The sequence below is a fragment of the Oncorhynchus masou genome, chromosome 23 (assembly GCF_036934945.1).
Source record: "Oncorhynchus masou masou isolate Uvic2021 chromosome 23, UVic_Omas_1.1, whole genome shotgun sequence".
Classification (NCBI taxonomy): Eukaryota; Metazoa; Chordata; class Actinopteri; order Salmoniformes; family Salmonidae; genus Oncorhynchus; species Oncorhynchus masou.
Genome location: NC_088234.1, coordinates 20,574,491 through 20,593,055, shown reverse-complemented (window position 1 = coordinate 20,593,055; position 18,565 = coordinate 20,574,491). Strand labels below are relative to the sequence as shown.

At 46.5% G+C, this 18,565-nt stretch overlaps 1 protein-coding gene across 4 annotated transcripts in view; it reads right to left on the bottom strand.

Annotated features, from left to right (window-relative positions):
- Window positions 1–18,565, bottom strand: part of LOC135509937 (fibroblast growth factor 11-like) — a 142,649-nt gene that overhangs the window by 66,471 nt on the left and 57,613 nt on the right. For 3 of the 4 annotated variants that reach the window (XM_064930756.1, XM_064930758.1, XM_064930755.1), the window contains one exon: window positions 15,043–15,153. In XM_064930756.1, coding sequence (XP_064786828.1) covers window positions 15,043–15,153 — 111 coding nt within the window. The remainder of the gene's footprint in view (window positions 1–15,042; window positions 15,154–18,565) is intronic. The other variant, XM_064930759.1, reaches the window with a different exon arrangement.

Below are 18,565 nucleotides of genomic sequence, written 5' to 3'. Positions count from 1 at the left end.
TCTCCATAGGGAGAAGGCCTGTCTTTCTGTTATTCTGTTATGGGGTATCTCTGCTCTCTCCATAGGGAGAAGACCTGTCATTCTGTTATTCTGTTATGGGGTATCTCTGCTCTCTCCATAGGGAGAAGACCTGCCATTCTGTTATGGGGTATCTCTGCTCTCTCCATAGGGAGAAGACCTGTCATTCTGTTATTCTGTTATGGGGTATCTCTGCTCTCTCCATTGGTAGAAGGCCTGTCATTCTGTATCTCTGCTCTCTCCATAGGGAGAAGGCCTGTCATTCTGTTATGGGGTATCTCTGCTCTCTCCATAGGGAGAAGACCTGTCATTCTGTTATTCTTTTATGGGGTATCTCTGCTCTCTCCATAGGGAGAAGGCCTGTCATTCTGTTATGGTGTATCTCTGCTCTCTCCATAGGGAGAAGGCCTGTCATTCTGTCATTCTGTTATGGGGTATCTCTGCTCTCTCCATAGGGAGAAGACCTGTCATTCTGTCATTCTGTTATGGGGTATCTCTGCACTCTCCATAGTGAGAAGGCCTGTCATTCTGTCATTCTGTTATGGGGTATCTCTGCTCTCTCCATAGGGAGAAGACCTGTCATTCTGTTTGGGGTATCTCTGCTCACTCCATAGTGAGAAGGCCTGTCATTCTGTTATGGTGTATCTCTGCTCTCTCCATAGGGAGAAGGCCTGTCATTCTGTTATGGGGTATCTCTGCTCTCTCCATAGGGAGAAGACCTGTCATTCTGTTATTCTGTTATGGGGTATCTCTGCTCTCTCCATAGGGAGAAGGCCTGTCATTCTGTTATGGGGTATCTCTGCTCTCTCCATAGGGAGAAGGCCTGTCATTCTGTTATGGGGTATCTCTGCTCTCTCCATAGGGAGAAGGCCTGTCATTCTGTTATGGGGTATCTCTGCTCTCTCCATAGGGAGAAGGCCTGTCATTCTGTTATGGGGTATCTCTGCTCTCTCCATAGGGAGAAGGCCTGTCATTCTGTCATTCTGTTATGGGGTATCTCTGCTCTCTCCATTGGTAGAAGGCCTGTCATTCTGTATCTCTGCTCTCTCCATAGGGAGAAGGCCTGTCATTCTGTTATGGGGTATCTCTGCTCTCTCCATAGGGAGAAGGCCTGCCATTCTGTTATTCTGTTATGGGGTATCTCTGCTCTCTCCATAGGGAGAAGACCTGTCATTCTGTTATTCTGTTATGGGGTATCTCTGCACTCTCCATAGGGAGAAGACCTGTCTTTCTGTTATTCTGTTATGGGGTATCTCTGCTCTCTCCATAGGGAGAAGACCTGCCATTCTGTTATGGGGTATCTCTGCTCTCTCCATAGGGAGAAGACCTGTCTTTCTGTTATTCTGTTATGGGGTATCTCTGCTCTCTCCATAGGGAGAAGACCTGCCATTCTGTTATGGGGTATCTCTGCTCTCTCCATAGGGAGAAGACCTGTCATTCTGTTATTCTGTTATGGGGTATCTCTGCTCTCTCCATAGGGAGAAGACCTGCCATTCTGTTATGGGGTATCTCTGCTCTCTCCATAGGGAGAAGACCTGTCTTTCTGTTATTCTGTTATGGGGTATCTCTGCTCTCTCCATAGGGAGAAGACCTGCCATTCTGTTATGGGGTATCTCTGCTCTCTCCATAGGGAGAAGACCTGTCATTCTGTTATTCTGTTATGGGGTATCTCTGCTCTCTCCATAGGGAGAAGGCCTGTCATTCTGTTATGGGGTATCTCTGCTCTCTCCATTGGTAGAAGGCCTGTCATTCTGTATCTCTGCTCTCTCCATAGGGAGAAGGCCTGTCATTCTGTTATGGGGTATCTCTGCTCTCTCCATAGGGAGAAGGCCTGCCATTCTGTTATTCTGTTATGGGGTATCTCTGCTCTCTCCATAGGGAGAAGGCCTGTCTTTCTGTTATTCTGTTATGGGGTATCTCTGCTCTCTCCATAGGGAGAAGACCTGTCATTCTGTTATTTTGTTATGGGGTATCTCTGCTCTCTCCATAGGGAGAAGGCCTGTCATTCTGTTATGGGGTATCTCTGCTCTCTCCATAGGGAGAAGGCCTGCCATTCTGTTATTCTGTTATGGGGTATCTCTGCTCTCTCCATAGGGAGAAGGCCTGTCATTCTGTTATGGGGTATCTCTGCTCTCTCCATAGGGAGAAGGCCTGCCATTCTGTTATTCTGTTATGGTGTATCTCTGCTCTCTCCATTGGTAGAAGGCCTGTCATTCTGTATCTCTGCTCTCTCCATAGGGAGAAGGCCTGTCATTCTGTTATGGGGTATCTCTGCTCTCTCCATAGGGAGAAGACCTGCCATTCTGTTATTCTGTTATGGGGTATCTCTGCTCTCTCCATAGGGAGAAGACCTGCCATTCTGTTATGGGGTATCTCTGCTCTCTCCATAGGGAGAAGGCCTGTCATTCTGTTATTCTGTTATGGGGTATCTCTGCTCTCTCCATAGGGAGAAGACCTGCCATTCTGTTATGGGGTATCTCTGCTCTCTCCATAGGGAGAAGACCTGTCATTCTGTATCTCTGCTCTCTCCATAGGGAGAAGGCCTGTCATTCTGTTATGGGGTATCTCTGCTCTCTCCATAGGGAGAAGACCTGTCATTCTGTTATTCTGTTATGGGGTATCTCTGCTCTCTCCATTGGTAGAAGGCCTGTCATTCTGTATCTCTGCTCTCTCCATAGGGAGAAGGCCTGTCATTCTGTTATGGGGTATCTCTGCTCTCTCCATAGGGAGAAGACCTGTCATTCTGTATCTCTGCTCTCTCCATAGGGAGAAGGCCTGTCATTCTGTTATGGGGTATCTCTGCTCTCTCCATAGGGAGAAGACCTGTCATTCTGTTATTCTGTTATGGGGTATCTCTGCTCTCTCCATAGGGAGAAGGCCTGTCATTCTGTATCTCTGCTCTCTCCATAGGGAGAAGGCCTGTCATTCTGTTATGGGGTATCTCTGCTCTCTCCATAGGGAGAAGACCTGTCATTCTGTTATTCTGTTATGGGGTATCTCTGCTCTCTCCATAGGGAGAAGGCCTGTCATTCTGTTATGGGGTATCTCTGCTCTCTCCATAGGGAGAAGACCTGTCATTCTGTTATTCTGTTATGGGGTATCTCTGCTCTCTCCATTGGTAGAAGGCCTGTCATTCTGTATCTCTGCTCTCTCCATAGGGAGAAGGCCTGTCATTCTGTTATGGGGTATCTCTGCTCTCTCCATAGGGAGAAGACCTGTCATTCTGTTATTCTGTTATGGGGTATCTCTGCTCTCTCCATAGGGAGAAGGCCTGTCTTTCTGTTATTCTGTTATGGGGTATCTCTGCTCTCTCCATAGGGAGAAGGCCTGTCATTCTGTTATGGGGTATCTCTGCTCTCTCCATAGGGAGAAGGCCTGTCATTCTGTTATGGGGTATCTCTGCTCTCTCCATAGGGAGAAGGCCTGTCATTCTGTTATGGGGTATCTCTGCTCTCTCCATAGGGAGAAGGCCTGTCATTCTGTTATGGGGTATCTCTGCTCTCTCCATAGGGAGAAGGCCTGTCATTCTGTTATGGGGTATCTCTGCTCTCTCCATAGGGAGAAGGCCTGTCATTCTGTCATTCTGTTATGGGGTATCTCTGCTCTCTCCATTGGTAGAAGGCCTGTCATTCTGTATCTCTGCTCTCTCCATAGGGAGAAGGCCTGTCATTCTGTTATGGGGTATCTCTGCTCTCTCCATAGGGAGAAGACCTGCCATTCTGTTATGGGGTATCTCTGCTCTCTCCATAGGAGAAGACCTGTCATTCTGTTATTCTGTTATGGGGTATCTCTGCTCTCTCCATAGGGAGAAGGCCTGTCATTCTGTTATGGGGTATCTCTGCTCTCTCCATAGGGAGAAGGCCTGTCATTCTGTTATGGGGTATCTCTGCTCTCTCCATAGGGAGAAGACCTGTCATTCTGTCATTCTGTTATGGGGTATCTCTGCTCTCTCCATAGGGAGAAGGCCTGTCATTCTGTTATGGGGTATCTCTGCTCTCTCCATAGGGAGAAGACCTGCCATTCTGTTATGGGGTATCTCTGCTCTCTCCATAGGGAGAAGACCTGTCATTCTGTTATTCTGTTATGGGGTATCTTTGCTCTCTCCATAGGGAGAAGGCCTGTCATTCTGTTATGGGGTATCTCTGCTCTCTCCATAGGGAGAAGACCTGTCATTCTGTTATTCTGTTGTGGGGTATCTCTGCTCTCTCCATAGGGAGAAGACCTGTCTTTCTGTTATTCTGTTATGGGGTATCTCTGCTCTCTCCATAGGGAGAAGGCCTGTCATTCTGTTATTCTGTTGTGGGGTATCTCTGCTCTCTCCATAGGGAGAAGGCCTGTCTTTCTGTTATTCTGTTATGGGGTATCTCTGCTCTCTCCATAGGGAGAAGGCCTGTCTTTCTGTTATTCTGTTATGGGGTATCTCTGCTCTCTCCATAGGGAGAAGACCTGTCATTCTGTTATGGGGTATCTCTGCTCTCTCCATAGGGAGAAGACCTGTCATTCTGTTATTCTGTTGTGGGGTATCTCTGCTCTCTCCATAGGGAGAAGGCCTGTCATTCTGTTATGGGGTATCTCTGCTCTCTCCATAGGGAGAAGGCCTGCCATTCTGTTATTCTGTTATGGGGTATCTCTGCTCTCTCCATAGGGAGAAGGCCTGTCATTCTGTTATGGGGTATCTCTGCTCTCTCCATAGGGAGAAGGCCTGCCATTCTGTTATTCTGTTATGGTGTATCTCTGCTCTCTCCATTGGTAGAAGGCCTGTCATTCTGTATCTCTGCTCTCTCCATAGGGAGAAGGCCTGTCATTCTGTTATGGGGTATCTCTGTACTCTCCATAGGGAGAAGACCTGTCATTCTGTTATTCTGTTATGGGGTATCTCTGCTCTCTCCATAGGGAGAAGGCCTGTCATTCTGTTATGGGGTATCTCTGCTCTCTCCATAGGGAGAAGGCCTGTCATTCTGTTATGGGGTATCTCTGCTCTCTCCATAGGGAGAAGACCTGTCATTCTGTTATTCTGTTATGGGGTATCTCTGCTCTCTCCATAGGGAGAAGGCCTGTTATTCTGTTATGGGGTATCTCTGCTCTCTCCATAGGGAGAAGGCCTGTCATTCTGTTATGGGGTATCTCTGCTCTCTCCATAGGGAGAAGACCTGCCATTCTGTTATGGGGTATCTCTGCTCTCTCCATAGGGAGAAGGCCTGTCATTCTGTTATGGGGTATCTCTGCTCTCTCCATAGGGAGAAGACCTGTCATTCTGTTATTCTGTTATGGGGTATCTCTGCTCTCTCCATAGGGAGAAGGCCTGTCTTTCTGTTATTCTGTTATGGGGTATCTCTGCTCTCTCCATAGGGAGAAGGCCTGTCTTTCTGTTATTCTGTTATGGGGTATCTCTGCTCTCTCCATAGGGAGAAGACCTGTCATTCTGTTATTCTGTTATGGGGTATCTCTGCTCTCTCCATAGGGAGAAGACCTGCCGTTCTGTTATGGGGTATCTCTGCTCTCTCCATAGGGAGAAGGCCTGTCTTTCTGTTATTCTGTTATGGGGTATCTCTGCTCTCTCCATAGGGAGAAGACCTGCCATTCTGTTATGGGGTATCTCTGCTCTCTCCATAGGGAGAAGGCCTGTCTTTCTGTTATTCTGTTATGGGGTATCTCTGCTCTCTCCATAGGGAGAAGACCTGCCATTCTGTTATGGGGTATCTCTGCTCTCTCCATAGGGAGAAGGCCTGTCTTTCTGTTATTCTGTTATGGGGTATCTCTGCTCTCTCCATAGGGAGAAGACCTGTCATTCTGTTATTCTGTTATGGGGTATCTCTGATCTCTCCATAGGGAGAAGGCCTGTCATTCTGTTATGGGGTATCTCTGCTCTCTCCATAGGGAGAAGGCCTGTCATTCTGTATCTCTGCTCTCTCCATAGGGAGAAGGCCTGTCATTCTGTATCTCTGCTCTCTCCATAGGGAGAAGGCCTGTCATTCTGTCATTCTGTTATGGGGTATCTCTGCTCTCTCCATAGGGAGAAGACCTGCCATTCTGTTATTCTGTTATGGGGTATCTCTGCTCTCTCCATAGGGAGAAGACCTGCCATTCTGTTATGGGGTATCTCTGCTCTCTCCATAGGGAGAAGGCCTGTCATTCTGTTATTCTGTTATGGGGTATCTCTGCTCTCTCCATAGGGAGAAGACCTGCCATTCTGTTATGGGGTATCTCTGCTCTCTCCATAGGGAGAAGACCTGTCATTCTGTATCTCTGCTCTCTCCATAGGGAGAAGGCCTGTCATTCTGTTATGGGGTATCTCTGCTCTCTCCATAGGGAGAAGACCTGTCATTCTGTTATTCTGTTATGGGGTATCTCTGCTCTCTCCATTGGTAGAAGGCCTGTCATTCTGTATCTCTGCTCTCTCCATAGGGAGAAGGCCTGTCATTCTGTTATGGGGTATCTCTGCTCTCTCCATAGGGAGAAGACCTGTCATTCTGTATCTCTGCTCTCTCCATAGGGAGAAGGCCTGTCATTCTGTTATGGGGTATCTCTGCTCTCTCCATAGGGAGAAGACCTGTCATTCTGTTATTCTGTTATGGGGTATCTCTGCTCTCTCCATAGGGAGAAGGCCTGTCATTCTGTATCTCTGCTCTCTCCATAGGGAGAAGGCCTGTCATTCTGTTATGGGGTATCTCTGCTCTCTCCATAGGGAGAAGACCTGTCATTCTGTTATTCTGTTATGGGGTATCTCTGCTCTCTCCATAGGGAGAAGGCCTGTCATTCTGTTATGGGGTATCTCTGCTCTCTCCATAGGGAGAAGACCTGTCATTCTGTTATTCTGTTATGGGGTATCTCTGCTCTCTCCATTGGTAGAAGGCCTGTCATTCTGTATCTCTGCTCTCTCCATAGGGAGAAGGCCTGTCATTCTGTTATGGGGTATCTCTGCTCTCTCCATAGGGAGAAGACCTGTCATTCTGTTATTCTGTTATGGGGTATCTCTGCTCTCTCCATAGGGAGAAGGCCTGTCTTTCTGTTATTCTGTTATGGGGTATCTCTGCTCTCTCCATAGGGAGAAGGCCTGTCATTCTGTTATGGGGTATCTCTGCTCTCTCCATAGGGAGAAGGCCTGTCATTCTGTTATGGGGTATCTCTGCTCTCTCCATAGGGAGAAGGCCTGTCATTCTGTTATGGGGTATCTCTGCTCTCTCCATAGGGAGAAGGCCTGTCATTCTGTTATGGGGTATCTCTGCTCTCTCCATAGGGAGAAGGCCTGTCATTCTGTTATGGGGTATCTCTGCTCTCTCCATAGGGAGAAGGCCTGTCATTCTGTCATTCTGTTATGGGGTATCTCTGCTCTCTCCATTGGTAGAAGGCCTGTCATTCTGTATCTCTGCTCTCTCCATAGGGAGAAGGCCTGTCATTCTGTTATGGGGTATCTCTGCTCTCTCCATAGGGAGAAGACCTGCCATTCTGTTATGGGGTATCTCTGCTCTCTCCATAGGGAGAAGACCTGTCATTCTGTTATTCTGTTATGGGGTATCTCTGCTCTCTCCATAGGGAGAAGGCCTGTCATTCTGTTATGGGGTATCTCTGCTCTCTCCATAGGGAGAAGGCCTGTCATTCTGTTATGGGGTATCTCTGCTCTCTCCATAGGGAGAAGACCTGTCATTCTGTCATTCTGTTATGGGGTATCTCTGCTCTCTCCATAGGGAGAAGGCCTGTCATTCTGTTATGGGGTATCTCTGCTCTCTCCATAGGGAGAAGACCTGCCATTCTGTTATGGGGTATCTCTGCTCTCTCCATAGGGAGAAGACCTGTCATTCTGTTATTCTGTTATGGGGTATCTTTGCTCTCTCCATAGGGAGAAGGCCTGTCATTCTGTTATGGGGTATCTCTGCTCTCTCCATAGGGAGAAGACCTGTCATTCTGTTATTCTGTTGTGGGGTATCTCTGCTCTCTCCATAGGGAGAAGACCTGTCTTTCTGTTATTCTGTTATGGGGTATCTCTGCTCTCTCCATAGGGAGAAGGCCTGTCATTCTGTTATTCTGTTGTGGGGTATCTCTGCTCTCTCCATAGGGAGAAGGCCTGTCTTTCTGTTATTCTGTTATGGGGTATCTCTGCTCTCTCCATAGGGAGAAGGCCTGTCTTTCTGTTATTCTGTTATGGGGTATCTCTGCTCTCTCCATAGGGAGAAGACCTGTCATTCTGTTATGGGGTATCTCTGCTCTCTCCATAGGGAGAAGACCTGTCATTCTGTTATTCTGTTGTGGGGTATCTCTGCTCTCTCCATAGGGAGAAGGCCTGTCATTCTGTTATGGGGTATCTCTGCTCTCTCCATAGGGAGAAGGCCTGCCATTCTGTTATTCTGTTATGGGGTATCTCTGCTCTCTCCATAGGGAGAAGGCCTGTCATTCTGTTATGGGGTATCTCTGCTCTCTCCATAGGGAGAAGGCCTGCCATTCTGTTATTCTGTTATGGTGTATCTCTGCTCTCTCCATTGGTAGAAGGCCTGTCATTCTGTATCTCTGCTCTCTCCATAGGGAGAAGGCCTGTCATTCTGTTATGGGGTATCTCTGTACTCTCCATAGGGAGAAGACCTGTCATTCTGTTATTCTGTTATGGGGTATCTCTGCTCTCTCCATAGGGAGAAGGCCTGTCATTCTGTTATGGGGTATCTCTGCTCTCTCCATAGGGAGAAGGCCTGTCATTCTGTTATGGGGTATCTCTGCTCTCTCCATAGGGAGAAGACCTGTCATTCTGTTATTCTGTTATGGGGTATCTCTGCTCTCTCCATAGGGAGAAGGCCTGTTATTCTGTTATGGGGTATCTCTGCTCTCTCCATAGGGAGAAGGCCTGTCATTCTGTTATGGGGTATCTCTGCTCTCTCCATAGGGAGAAGACCTGCCATTCTGTTATGGGGTATCTCTGCTCTCTCCATAGGGAGAAGGCCTGTCATTCTGTTATGGGGTATCTCTGCTCTCTCCATAGGGAGAAGACCTGTCATTCTGTTATTCTGTTATGGGGTATCTCTGCTCTCTCCATAGGGAGAAGGCCTGTCTTTCTGTTATTCTGTTATGGGGTATCTCTGCTCTCTCCATAGGGAGAAGGCCTGTCTTTCTGTTATTCTGTTATGGGGTATCTCTGCTCTCTCCATAGGGAGAAGACCTGTCATTCTGTTATTCTGTTATGGGGTATCTCTGCTCTCTCCATAGGGAGAAGACCTGCCGTTCTGTTATGGGGTATCTCTGCTCTCTCCATAGGGAGAAGGCCTGTCTTTCTGTTATTCTGTTATGGGGTATCTCTGCTCTCTCCATAGGGAGAAGACCTGCCATTCTGTTATGGGGTATCTCTGCTCTCTCCATAGGGAGAAGGCCTGTCTTTCTGTTATTCTGTTATGGGGTATCTCTGCTCTCTCCATAGGGAGAAGACCTGCCATTCTGTTATGGGGTATCTCTGCTCTCTCCATAGGGAGAAGGCCTGTCTTTCTGTTATTCTGTTATGGGGTATCTCTGCTCTCTCCATAGGGAGAAGACCTGTCATTCTGTTATTCTGTTATGGGGTATCTCTGATCTCTCCATAGGGAGAAGGCCTGTCATTCTGTTATGGGGTATCTCTGCTCTCTCCATAGGGAGAAGGCCTGTCATTCTGTATCTCTGCTCTCTCCATAGGGAGAAGGCCTGTCATTCTGTATCTCTGCTCTCTCCATAGGGAGAAGGCCTGTCATTCTGTTATTCTGTTATGGGGTATCTCTGCTCTCTCCATAGGGAGAAGGCCTGTCATTCTGTATCTCTGCTCTCTCCATAGGGAGAAGGCCTGTCATTCTGTTATTCTGTTATGGGGTATCTCTGCTCTCTCCATAGGGAGAAGACCTGCCATTCTGTTATGGGGTATCTCTGCACTCTCCATAGGGAGAAGGCCTGCCATTCTGTTATTCTGTTATGGGGTATCTCTGCTCTCTCCATAGGGAGAAGACCTGCCATTCTGTTATGGGGTATCTCTGCTCTCTCCATAGGGAGAAGACCTGTCATTCTGTCATTCTGTTATGGGGTATCTCTGCTCTCTCCATAGGGAGAAGACCTGCCATTCTGTTATGGGGTATCTCTGCTCTCTCCATAGGGAGAAGACCTGTCATTCTGTTATGGGGTATCTCTGCTCTCTCCATAGGGAGAAGACCTGTCATTCTGTCATTCTGTTATGGGGTATCTCTGCTCTCTCCATAGGGAGAAGGCCTGTCATTCTGTTATTCTGTTATGGGGTATCTCTGCTCTCTCCATAGGGAGAAGACCTGTCATTCTGTCATTCTGTTATGGGGTATCTCTGCTCTCTCCATAGGGAGAAGACCTGCCATTCTGTTATGGGGTATCTCTGCACTCTCCATAGGGAGAAGGCCTGCCATTCTGTTATTCTGTTATGGGGTATCTCTGCTCTCTCCATAGGGAGAAGACCTGTCATTCTGTTATTCTGTTATGGGGTATCTCTGCTCTCTCCATAGGGAGAAGACCTGTCATTCTGTTATTCTGTTATGGGGTATCTCTGCTCTCTCCATAGGGAGAAGACCTGTCATTCTGTCATTCTGTTATTCTGTTATTCTGTTATGGGGTATCTCTGCTCTCTCCATTGGTAGAAGACCTGTCATTCTGTTATTCTGTTATGGGGTATCTCTGCTCTCTCCATAGGGAGAAGACCTGTCATTCTGTCATTCTGTTATTCTGTTATTCTGTTATGGGGTATCTCTGCTCTCTCCATAGGGAGAAGACCTGTCATTCTGTCATTCTGTTATTCTGTTATTCTGTTATGGGGTATCTCTGCTCTCTCCATAGGGAGAAGACCTGTCATTCTGTCATTCTGTTATTCTGTTATTCTGTTATGGGGTATCTCTGCTCTCTCCATAGGGAGAAGACCTGCCATTCTGTTATGGGGTATCTCTGCTCTCTCCATAGGGAGAAGGCCTGTCATTCTGTTATGGGGTATCTCTGCTCTCTCCATAGGGAGAAGACCTGTCATTCTGTTATTCTGTTATGGGGTATCTCTGCTCTCTCCATAGGGAGAAGACCTGCCATTCTGTTATGGGGTATCTCTGCTCTCTCCATAGGGAGAAGGCCTGTCATTCTGTTATGTGGTATCTCTGCTCTCTCCATAGGGAGAAGACCTGCCATTCTGTTATGGGGTATCTCTGCTCTCTCCATAGGGAGAAGACCTGCCATTCTGTTATGGGGTATCTCTGCTCTCTCCATAGGGAGAAGACCTGCCATTCTGTTATGGGGTATCTCTGCTCTCTCCATAGGGAGAAGACCTGCCATTCTGTTATGGGGTATCTCTGCTCTCTCCATAGGGAGAAGACCTGCCATTCTGTTATGGGGTATCTCTGCTCTCTCCATAGGGAGAAGACCTGCCATTCTGTTATGGGGTATCTCTGCTCTCTCCATAGGGAGAAGACCTGTCTTTCTGTTATTCTGTTATGGGGTATCTCTGCTCTCTCCATAGGGAGAAGACCTGTCTTTCTGTTATTCTGTTATGGGGTATCTCTGCTCTCTCCATAGGGAGAAGACCTGTCTTTCTGTTATTCTGTTATGGGGTATCTCTGCTCTCTCCATAGGGAGAAGACCTGTCATTCTGTCATTCTATCATTCTGTTATTCTGTTATGGGGTATCTCTGCTCTCTCCATAGGGAGAAGACCTGCCATTCTGTTATGGGGTATCTCTGCTCTCTCCATAGGGAGAAGACCTGCCATTCTGTTATGGGGTATCTCTGCTCTCTCCATAGGGAGAAGACCTGTCTTTCTGTTATTCTGTTATGGGGTATCTCTGCTCTCTCCATAGGGAGAAGACCTGTCTTTCTGTTATTCTGTTATGGGGTATCTCTGCTCTCTCCATAGGGAGAAGACCTGTCATTCTGTTATTCTGTTATGGGGTATCTCTGCTCTCTCCATAGGGAGAAGACCTGCCATTCTGTTATGGGGTATCTCTGCTCTCTCCATAGGGAGAAGACCTGTCTTTCTGTTATTCTGTTATGGGGTATCTCTGCTCTCTCCATAGGGAGAAGACCTGTCATTCTGTTATTCTGTTATGGGGTATCTCTGCTCTCTCCATAGGGAGAAGGCCTGTCATTCTGTTATGGGGTATCTCTGCTCTCTCCATAGGGAGAAGACCTGCCATTCGGTTATGGGGTATCTCTGCTCTCTCCATAGGGAGAAGACCTGCCATTCTGTTATGGGGTATCTCTGCTCTCTCCATAGGGAGAAGACCTGCCATTCTGTTATGGGGTATCTCTGCTCTCTCCATAGGGAGAAGGCCTGTCATTCTGTTATGGGGTATCTCTGCTCTCTCCATAGGGAGAAGACCTGTCTTTCTGTTATTCTGTTATGGGGTATCTCTGCTCTCTCCATAGGGAGAAGACCTGCCATTCTGTTATGGGGTATCTCTGCTCTCTCCATAGGGAGAAGACCTGCCATTCTGTTATGGGGTATCTCTGCTCTCTCCATAGGGAGAAGACCTGCCATTCTGTTATGGGGTATCTCTGCTCTCTCCATAGGGAGAAGACCTGTCTTTCTGTTATTCTGTTATGGGGTATCTCTGCTCTCTCCATAGGGAGAAGACCTGCCATTCTGTTATGGGGTATCTCTGCTCTCTCCATAGGGAGAAGGCCTGTCATTCTGTTATGGGGTATCTCTGCTCTCTCCATAGGGAGAAGGCCTGTCATTCTGTTATGGGGTATCTCTGCTCTCTCCATAGGGAGAAGGCCTGTCATTCTGTTATGGGGTATCTCTGCTCTCTCCATAGGGAGAAGACCTGTCATTCTGTTATGGGCTTCAGTAAATACTGTAGGGGTCATTCCAGACCTCAAACATACATGCTCAAACACGTACATAAACATGCACGCACACACATTGCACAGACACACACACACACACACACACACACACACACACACACACACACACACAAAAAACACTAATTTTTCCTATTCAATATTTTGTGCAGTGGGGTAGATGCTTGTGCTGTAGATTGATGCGCAATTACATTGATGTCAATCACTCCACAATTCTACCGTGCTGCTGGAATTAATAAATAATCTGCCCTGAAAGAAAAGTGAACAATTTATAAATCCTGTACTGTACATTCCAGATCTCCCTCCATTCGTCTATTTTTCTCTCTTTACCCCCCCTTTACCCCCCCTCTCCTCTCCCACCTCCTGTATCTCCCCTGTTTCCCTTACAAAGCGCTCACAGTAACAGTAAGACTGATGTAGGGTTTGATGGAATTATAGTTATCAAATTAACCGTAGCTCACACTCACAAACACTTCATGGCTGACCTCCAATCTCTAAATAAATGACTTAATACTCCAACTGGGCCCTGTTTTATTACTCACTGATTTACTCTCTATACTGCCCCTACCTAAAAAAATCACCCAAACTGGCTAAAGGGAGTTAGTTCTACAATATATTTCAGATTTAAGACTCACAAAATCTTATGGAATAATGTGTCCACGCTTACTGTATAGGCTACCTGTCTAAAAATAAGTACTGTCTAGAAAGCATTCACACTATGCCAATACGAAGTGTAGATTTGCATACCGCAATACATACTGTGAAGAGTTACATGGCATTACATAACGACCCTCAACATGACACCCCCCCCCCCCTTTGAGAAAGGAACAGCATGTGCTGCGTATCACCAGATAATCACAGTGCCTTGGGATCTACAGTAAGCGTGACTTTCCTCATTACAAATTATGCTAGCGTTATACCTTTTCGCCGTAAGGTATTTCACTCTAAGCTAGTGGGAAGTGCGGCATCAACACATCGTGGGTATCCTATAATGCTCTATTGATCTGTTGTATGAGAGCCCAGTGGTCCCAGAGGAAGGGAAGGTATGTTCTGCTCAGTGATCACCCAGGTGAAAACCCTAACCTCCTTCAAACTAAAAGTCCTAACATAAGCAGGTCTCACATTATAATGATCTGGTACAGGAGAGACCAGTGGGCCGTAGAGGACTGGGGATACTGTATCTTTTGGTCAGTGATCATTCAGGTGAAAACCCTGACTGAGGGTAATACACCCAGCAGAGAGACTACTCAGCAGGTGAGCGAAGTTTCCCCTACTTACAGTTTCAGGATCAGCTCCCCCTCCCCCAATCCTAACCTTAATCATTAGTGAAGAAAATGCTCGAATGACCCAAGATCAGCATGTTCACCCTACACCCGGATAACTGATCCAGCAGTAAGACTACTATCTGGGGCTAACTACCGGGCTACCTGGGGAAGATCTGTGAGGAACCAGAGCTATGTGGATAGCAGCTGTTTTAGACCTGTCTAACTGACACTCCAGATGGGCAGACAGAGGGACAGGACAGCAGACTGTCAGACGCAGACAGACAGGTGCATAACCGTCCATGGAAGGTTACAGGAACAGTGAACACAGACAGACAGACAGACAGACAGGTGTGAGACTCAGAGATGGACAGCAGGGTTATAGGGAGACAGACAGGTGTGAGCCAGCCAGCCAAACAGATGTGAACCAGACAGACAGACAGACAGGTGTGAGACTCCGAGATGGACAGCAGGGTTGTAGGGAGACAGACAGGTGTGAGCCAGCCAGCCAGCCAAACAGATGTGAACCAGACAGACAGACAGGCAGGCAGGCAGGCAGACAGACAGACAGACAGACAGACAGACAGGTGTGAGCCAGCCAGCCAAACAGATGTGAACCAGACAGGCAGACAGACAGACAGACAGACAGACAGACAGACAGACAGACAGACAGACAGACAGGTGTGAGCCAGCCAGCCAAACAGATGTGAACCAGACAGACAGACAGACAGACAGACAGGTGTGAGCCAGACAGCCAAACAGATGTGAACCAGACAGACAGACAGACAAGTGTGAGACTGAGAGATGGACAGCAGGGTTATAGGGAGACAGACAGGTGTGAGCCAGCCAGCCAAACAGATGTGAACCAGACAGACAGACAGACAGGTGTGAGACTGAGAGATGGACAGCAGGGTTATAGGGAGACAGACAGGTGTGAGCCAGACAGACAGACTTACAGAAGGAGCTGCTTTCGTCCTTTGTGCCGTCCATGGTGCCATCCGGAAGCATCTGGAGGTAGAAGCCATGCCGGTTGTAGAGTCTTGTGACGATACCTTTCAGTTGGGGCTCTGCAGGTGGAGGGAACAGGACAGGGTTAACAACACACAGGTACCACGGCAACCAACATATGTGTGTGGCGTCATACTGCCCTATCCTACACAAACACAGCATCTGGGAATGTGTGTGTGTGCTTGTGCGTGTGTGTGCGTGCTTTAAGCAGGTGGTGGATATCAAAGTTGATGTCCAGCAGTTAAAGAAAGACTCTGCGCACTGCAATCTATTTCCTCCCAACTTCCACCTATATTTTAACATCAGGTCTAAGACCTTAAAGGAAAACTCCTCCAAAAAACGATCTTTTGGTATTTGCTTCATTAGTCCATTGTTGATATAGTTCCAAAAATGTTTTCCTTGTCAGCAATCATGTTTTCAAGATGTATAACTTTCAAAATACAGAAATACAGCTGCCCTTATCAAGAAAAAAAATGCAGTCAGATTGCAGTATAACTGCAGTACACTTTTACTGCAGTTTCAAAAGTGCAATCTTTTTTGTAAGGGTGGTGTGATTCATTTTGCATTATATGATGCAAAATGCATCATACAGGCTGTATTTATGTCATTTCATTCGGACTAATGACTTGTAAAACAAATGCCAAATAGTTTGGGTTTGGAATTGTCCTTTAAGGTGTTGTTATTATGGACACATTCTGGAGCAGACTGCATGTAAATGACAGTGTGCAGAGTCCTTCTTACTGGTGAACAAACAGTTACTAAGGGAGACAACGTTGTGTCCCCCTAATGCATGAGAGCCCTGCTATTTACACTCAAAGGCACCGTCTGTGTCTACAGTGGCCTTCTGATTGATGGGACCTTGCAAGGTGCCTGCTTAAAAAGGGACAGCCTCTACTGTGAGGAAGGTAGGGTGTGTGTGTGTGTGTGTCTATTGCCTAGCACGGAGAATGCTTCATTAAATATGGATAGCATGTGAGACTGTGCTGCTCTGTCTGGGTAGAGGAATGAGAGAGAGAGAGAGCGAGAGAGCGAGAGAGAGAGAGAGAGAGAGAGAGAGAGAGAGAGAGAGAGAGAGAGAGAAAGACAGATAGAAGGCGAGAAAGACAAATAAACACTTTACTGAGCTACTAAAAGTTGCATGACCCGGGACACCATTTTCCATCTACTGTGGTGCTCTGTTTTGTTGTTTCCAGAATATGTTCTGAGGCAGAAAAGTTGTTTGTCGAGCTAGCTGGGATTTATATCTTATATGAACTGTGAGCTTATCTGCTGCATTTGCAGCCTCTTGTTGTGTGTATTAGCTTCCGGTTGACAGCTAGCGTGCTAGTGTGCTAGCTAACGCTATGGGACAAAAGCAGTTGTTTACCCTGCCTGACAACAGATCAAATCCTTCACTTAGAACCTCCAAATAGCAGGAAAATAACGTGTAGCATCTTATGTAGCTTCCTGTTGACAGCAGAGGACAGCAGTTGTTGGTTTCTTTTTTCTGTGCTCCACACAAGACAGTCTGTCACGTCCTGACCTTAGTTCCTTTTTTTGTCTCTATTTTAGGTTGGTCAGGGCGTGAGGCAGCTGTCAATCGTTGTCTCTGATTGAGAACCATACTTAGGCAGCCTGGTTTCGCCCTTCAGTTGTGGGTAGTTGTTTTCTGGCTTTGTACCAGACAGGACTGTTTCGTTTGTTCCATTTTTTTGGTTACTTTTGTTCTAGTGTTCAGTGTAATTAAAAGATCATGAACACGTACCACGCTGCACCTTGGTCCTCTCCTTCTTCCACCTACGACAGCCATTACACAGTCCCTCACTTTAGACCTTCCAAGAGCAGGAAATAAAGGGAATGTCTAGCACCTTGTTCCAGTGTGCTTGCTAACGATACAGGACAACAGTAGGGTTACCACATTTAACATACCCAAATACGGGACAACAGGAAGATTTTCTGGGACAGTGTAGCCTAGATTAAAATATATATATTTTTGTCAGCAGGTGTCTGTAAAAAAACAAAAACTTAGGCATTAATATGAGGGCTAAGTGCCTTACCCCACAAGTTAAAGATATCACATTTCAAAATAGGCCATCATTACTGTCAATTGTGAATTACAATTTTTTACGTTATTGTGTCAAATAATGGTGTTAACAAACTATACATCCTTCCTGTATTTTGTTCAAAGCACATTTTGCCTAGTTGCGTGTGCTGGCCTATTCAAGCAACTATCCTAAAATCTCAAGAAATGAGCTGGTGTTTTTGGTGTAACAGTAACATTATACTACACTATTATATTTGGTTCTAAATACAAAATAGATCATTGTGATCTTCCAAGGCATTGATTCAGCTTTGATCTAACTGTACTAAACGAGCACCACTGTGAGAAGTAGCAGCGTGCTGCTCTGGACACCCCTGCTCCCGCTGCACTGAACAAGCTAATTGAAACACACCTAGCTACTCATTTGCCTCGCGCAAAATTTGGTGATGCAGAAACGAGAAACTACACGTGTGGCTGTTTTATGAATATCTGGGAATATGTGGATACGGAAACATTTCTGTCTGTTCTCACTTCTATAGCTCTTCATCAGAAGTGTGCATTTTGTAAGTAGTTAGGCTAACAATCCTCTCCAAGTTTAGCTGGAATTTAATTTAGCCTGAAAGGATTTGAGAAATGTGATTGGTCGGCGATAGGCCTATGATGTTGGCCTACGTCTCGACAACAATTTTCATAAACGCAACGTGTATGCAGGAGACAGGTTGGAATGTCTGACTGAAATACGGGACAAGTCAAATAGCACTTCTAAATCAGCGATGTTTGAATTTGTGGGACAAAGGGACAAAATGCGGGACTGTCCCGCACAATCCGTGACATGTGGTCGACATGGACAACAGCGTGTTGTTTTCTGTTTTCATGTGCCCCACAGCAGAGCGAATCCTTCACATTAGACCATTAGCAGGGGAAATACTGTATCACATGGATCACAGGGAATGTCAGAATACTTAAGTGTTACTACAATCCAGATTTAATGAGCAAAATCAAATATGCATGAGGGTACGGTAGTATCGGGGCATCTGGTAAAACAGGGCTTCTGATACCTTGGCCTTTGAGTACAGGGAGGAAAAAGATATCACTTGTACAGTTGTGTGTGGCTGCTAAGGGTTTAACCGTTTCCTTCCTGGGTATAGTTAGGGAGATACCTGTACACTAACATTTGTTAAATCATGAAAGGCCCGGACTAACAGAGAACGTGTCAGGTACGTTTACGCAATGTGGAAACGTCCAGTTGGTGACAAAATGCTGTTAAATGTTGGGTGAAGGTTGTGGCCCCTGGAATGCGATTGGATCCAATAATCACCGCTTCATTGGCAGTGGGTGGTCAAACACCAGACACACAGGGTCAGAGTTCAACAATTTGCTTGTTCTGGAGTACAGTTTTAATCCCAAATTAAGCCTCAGTCTACACTTTCAAGCCTCGCTTATCATACTGT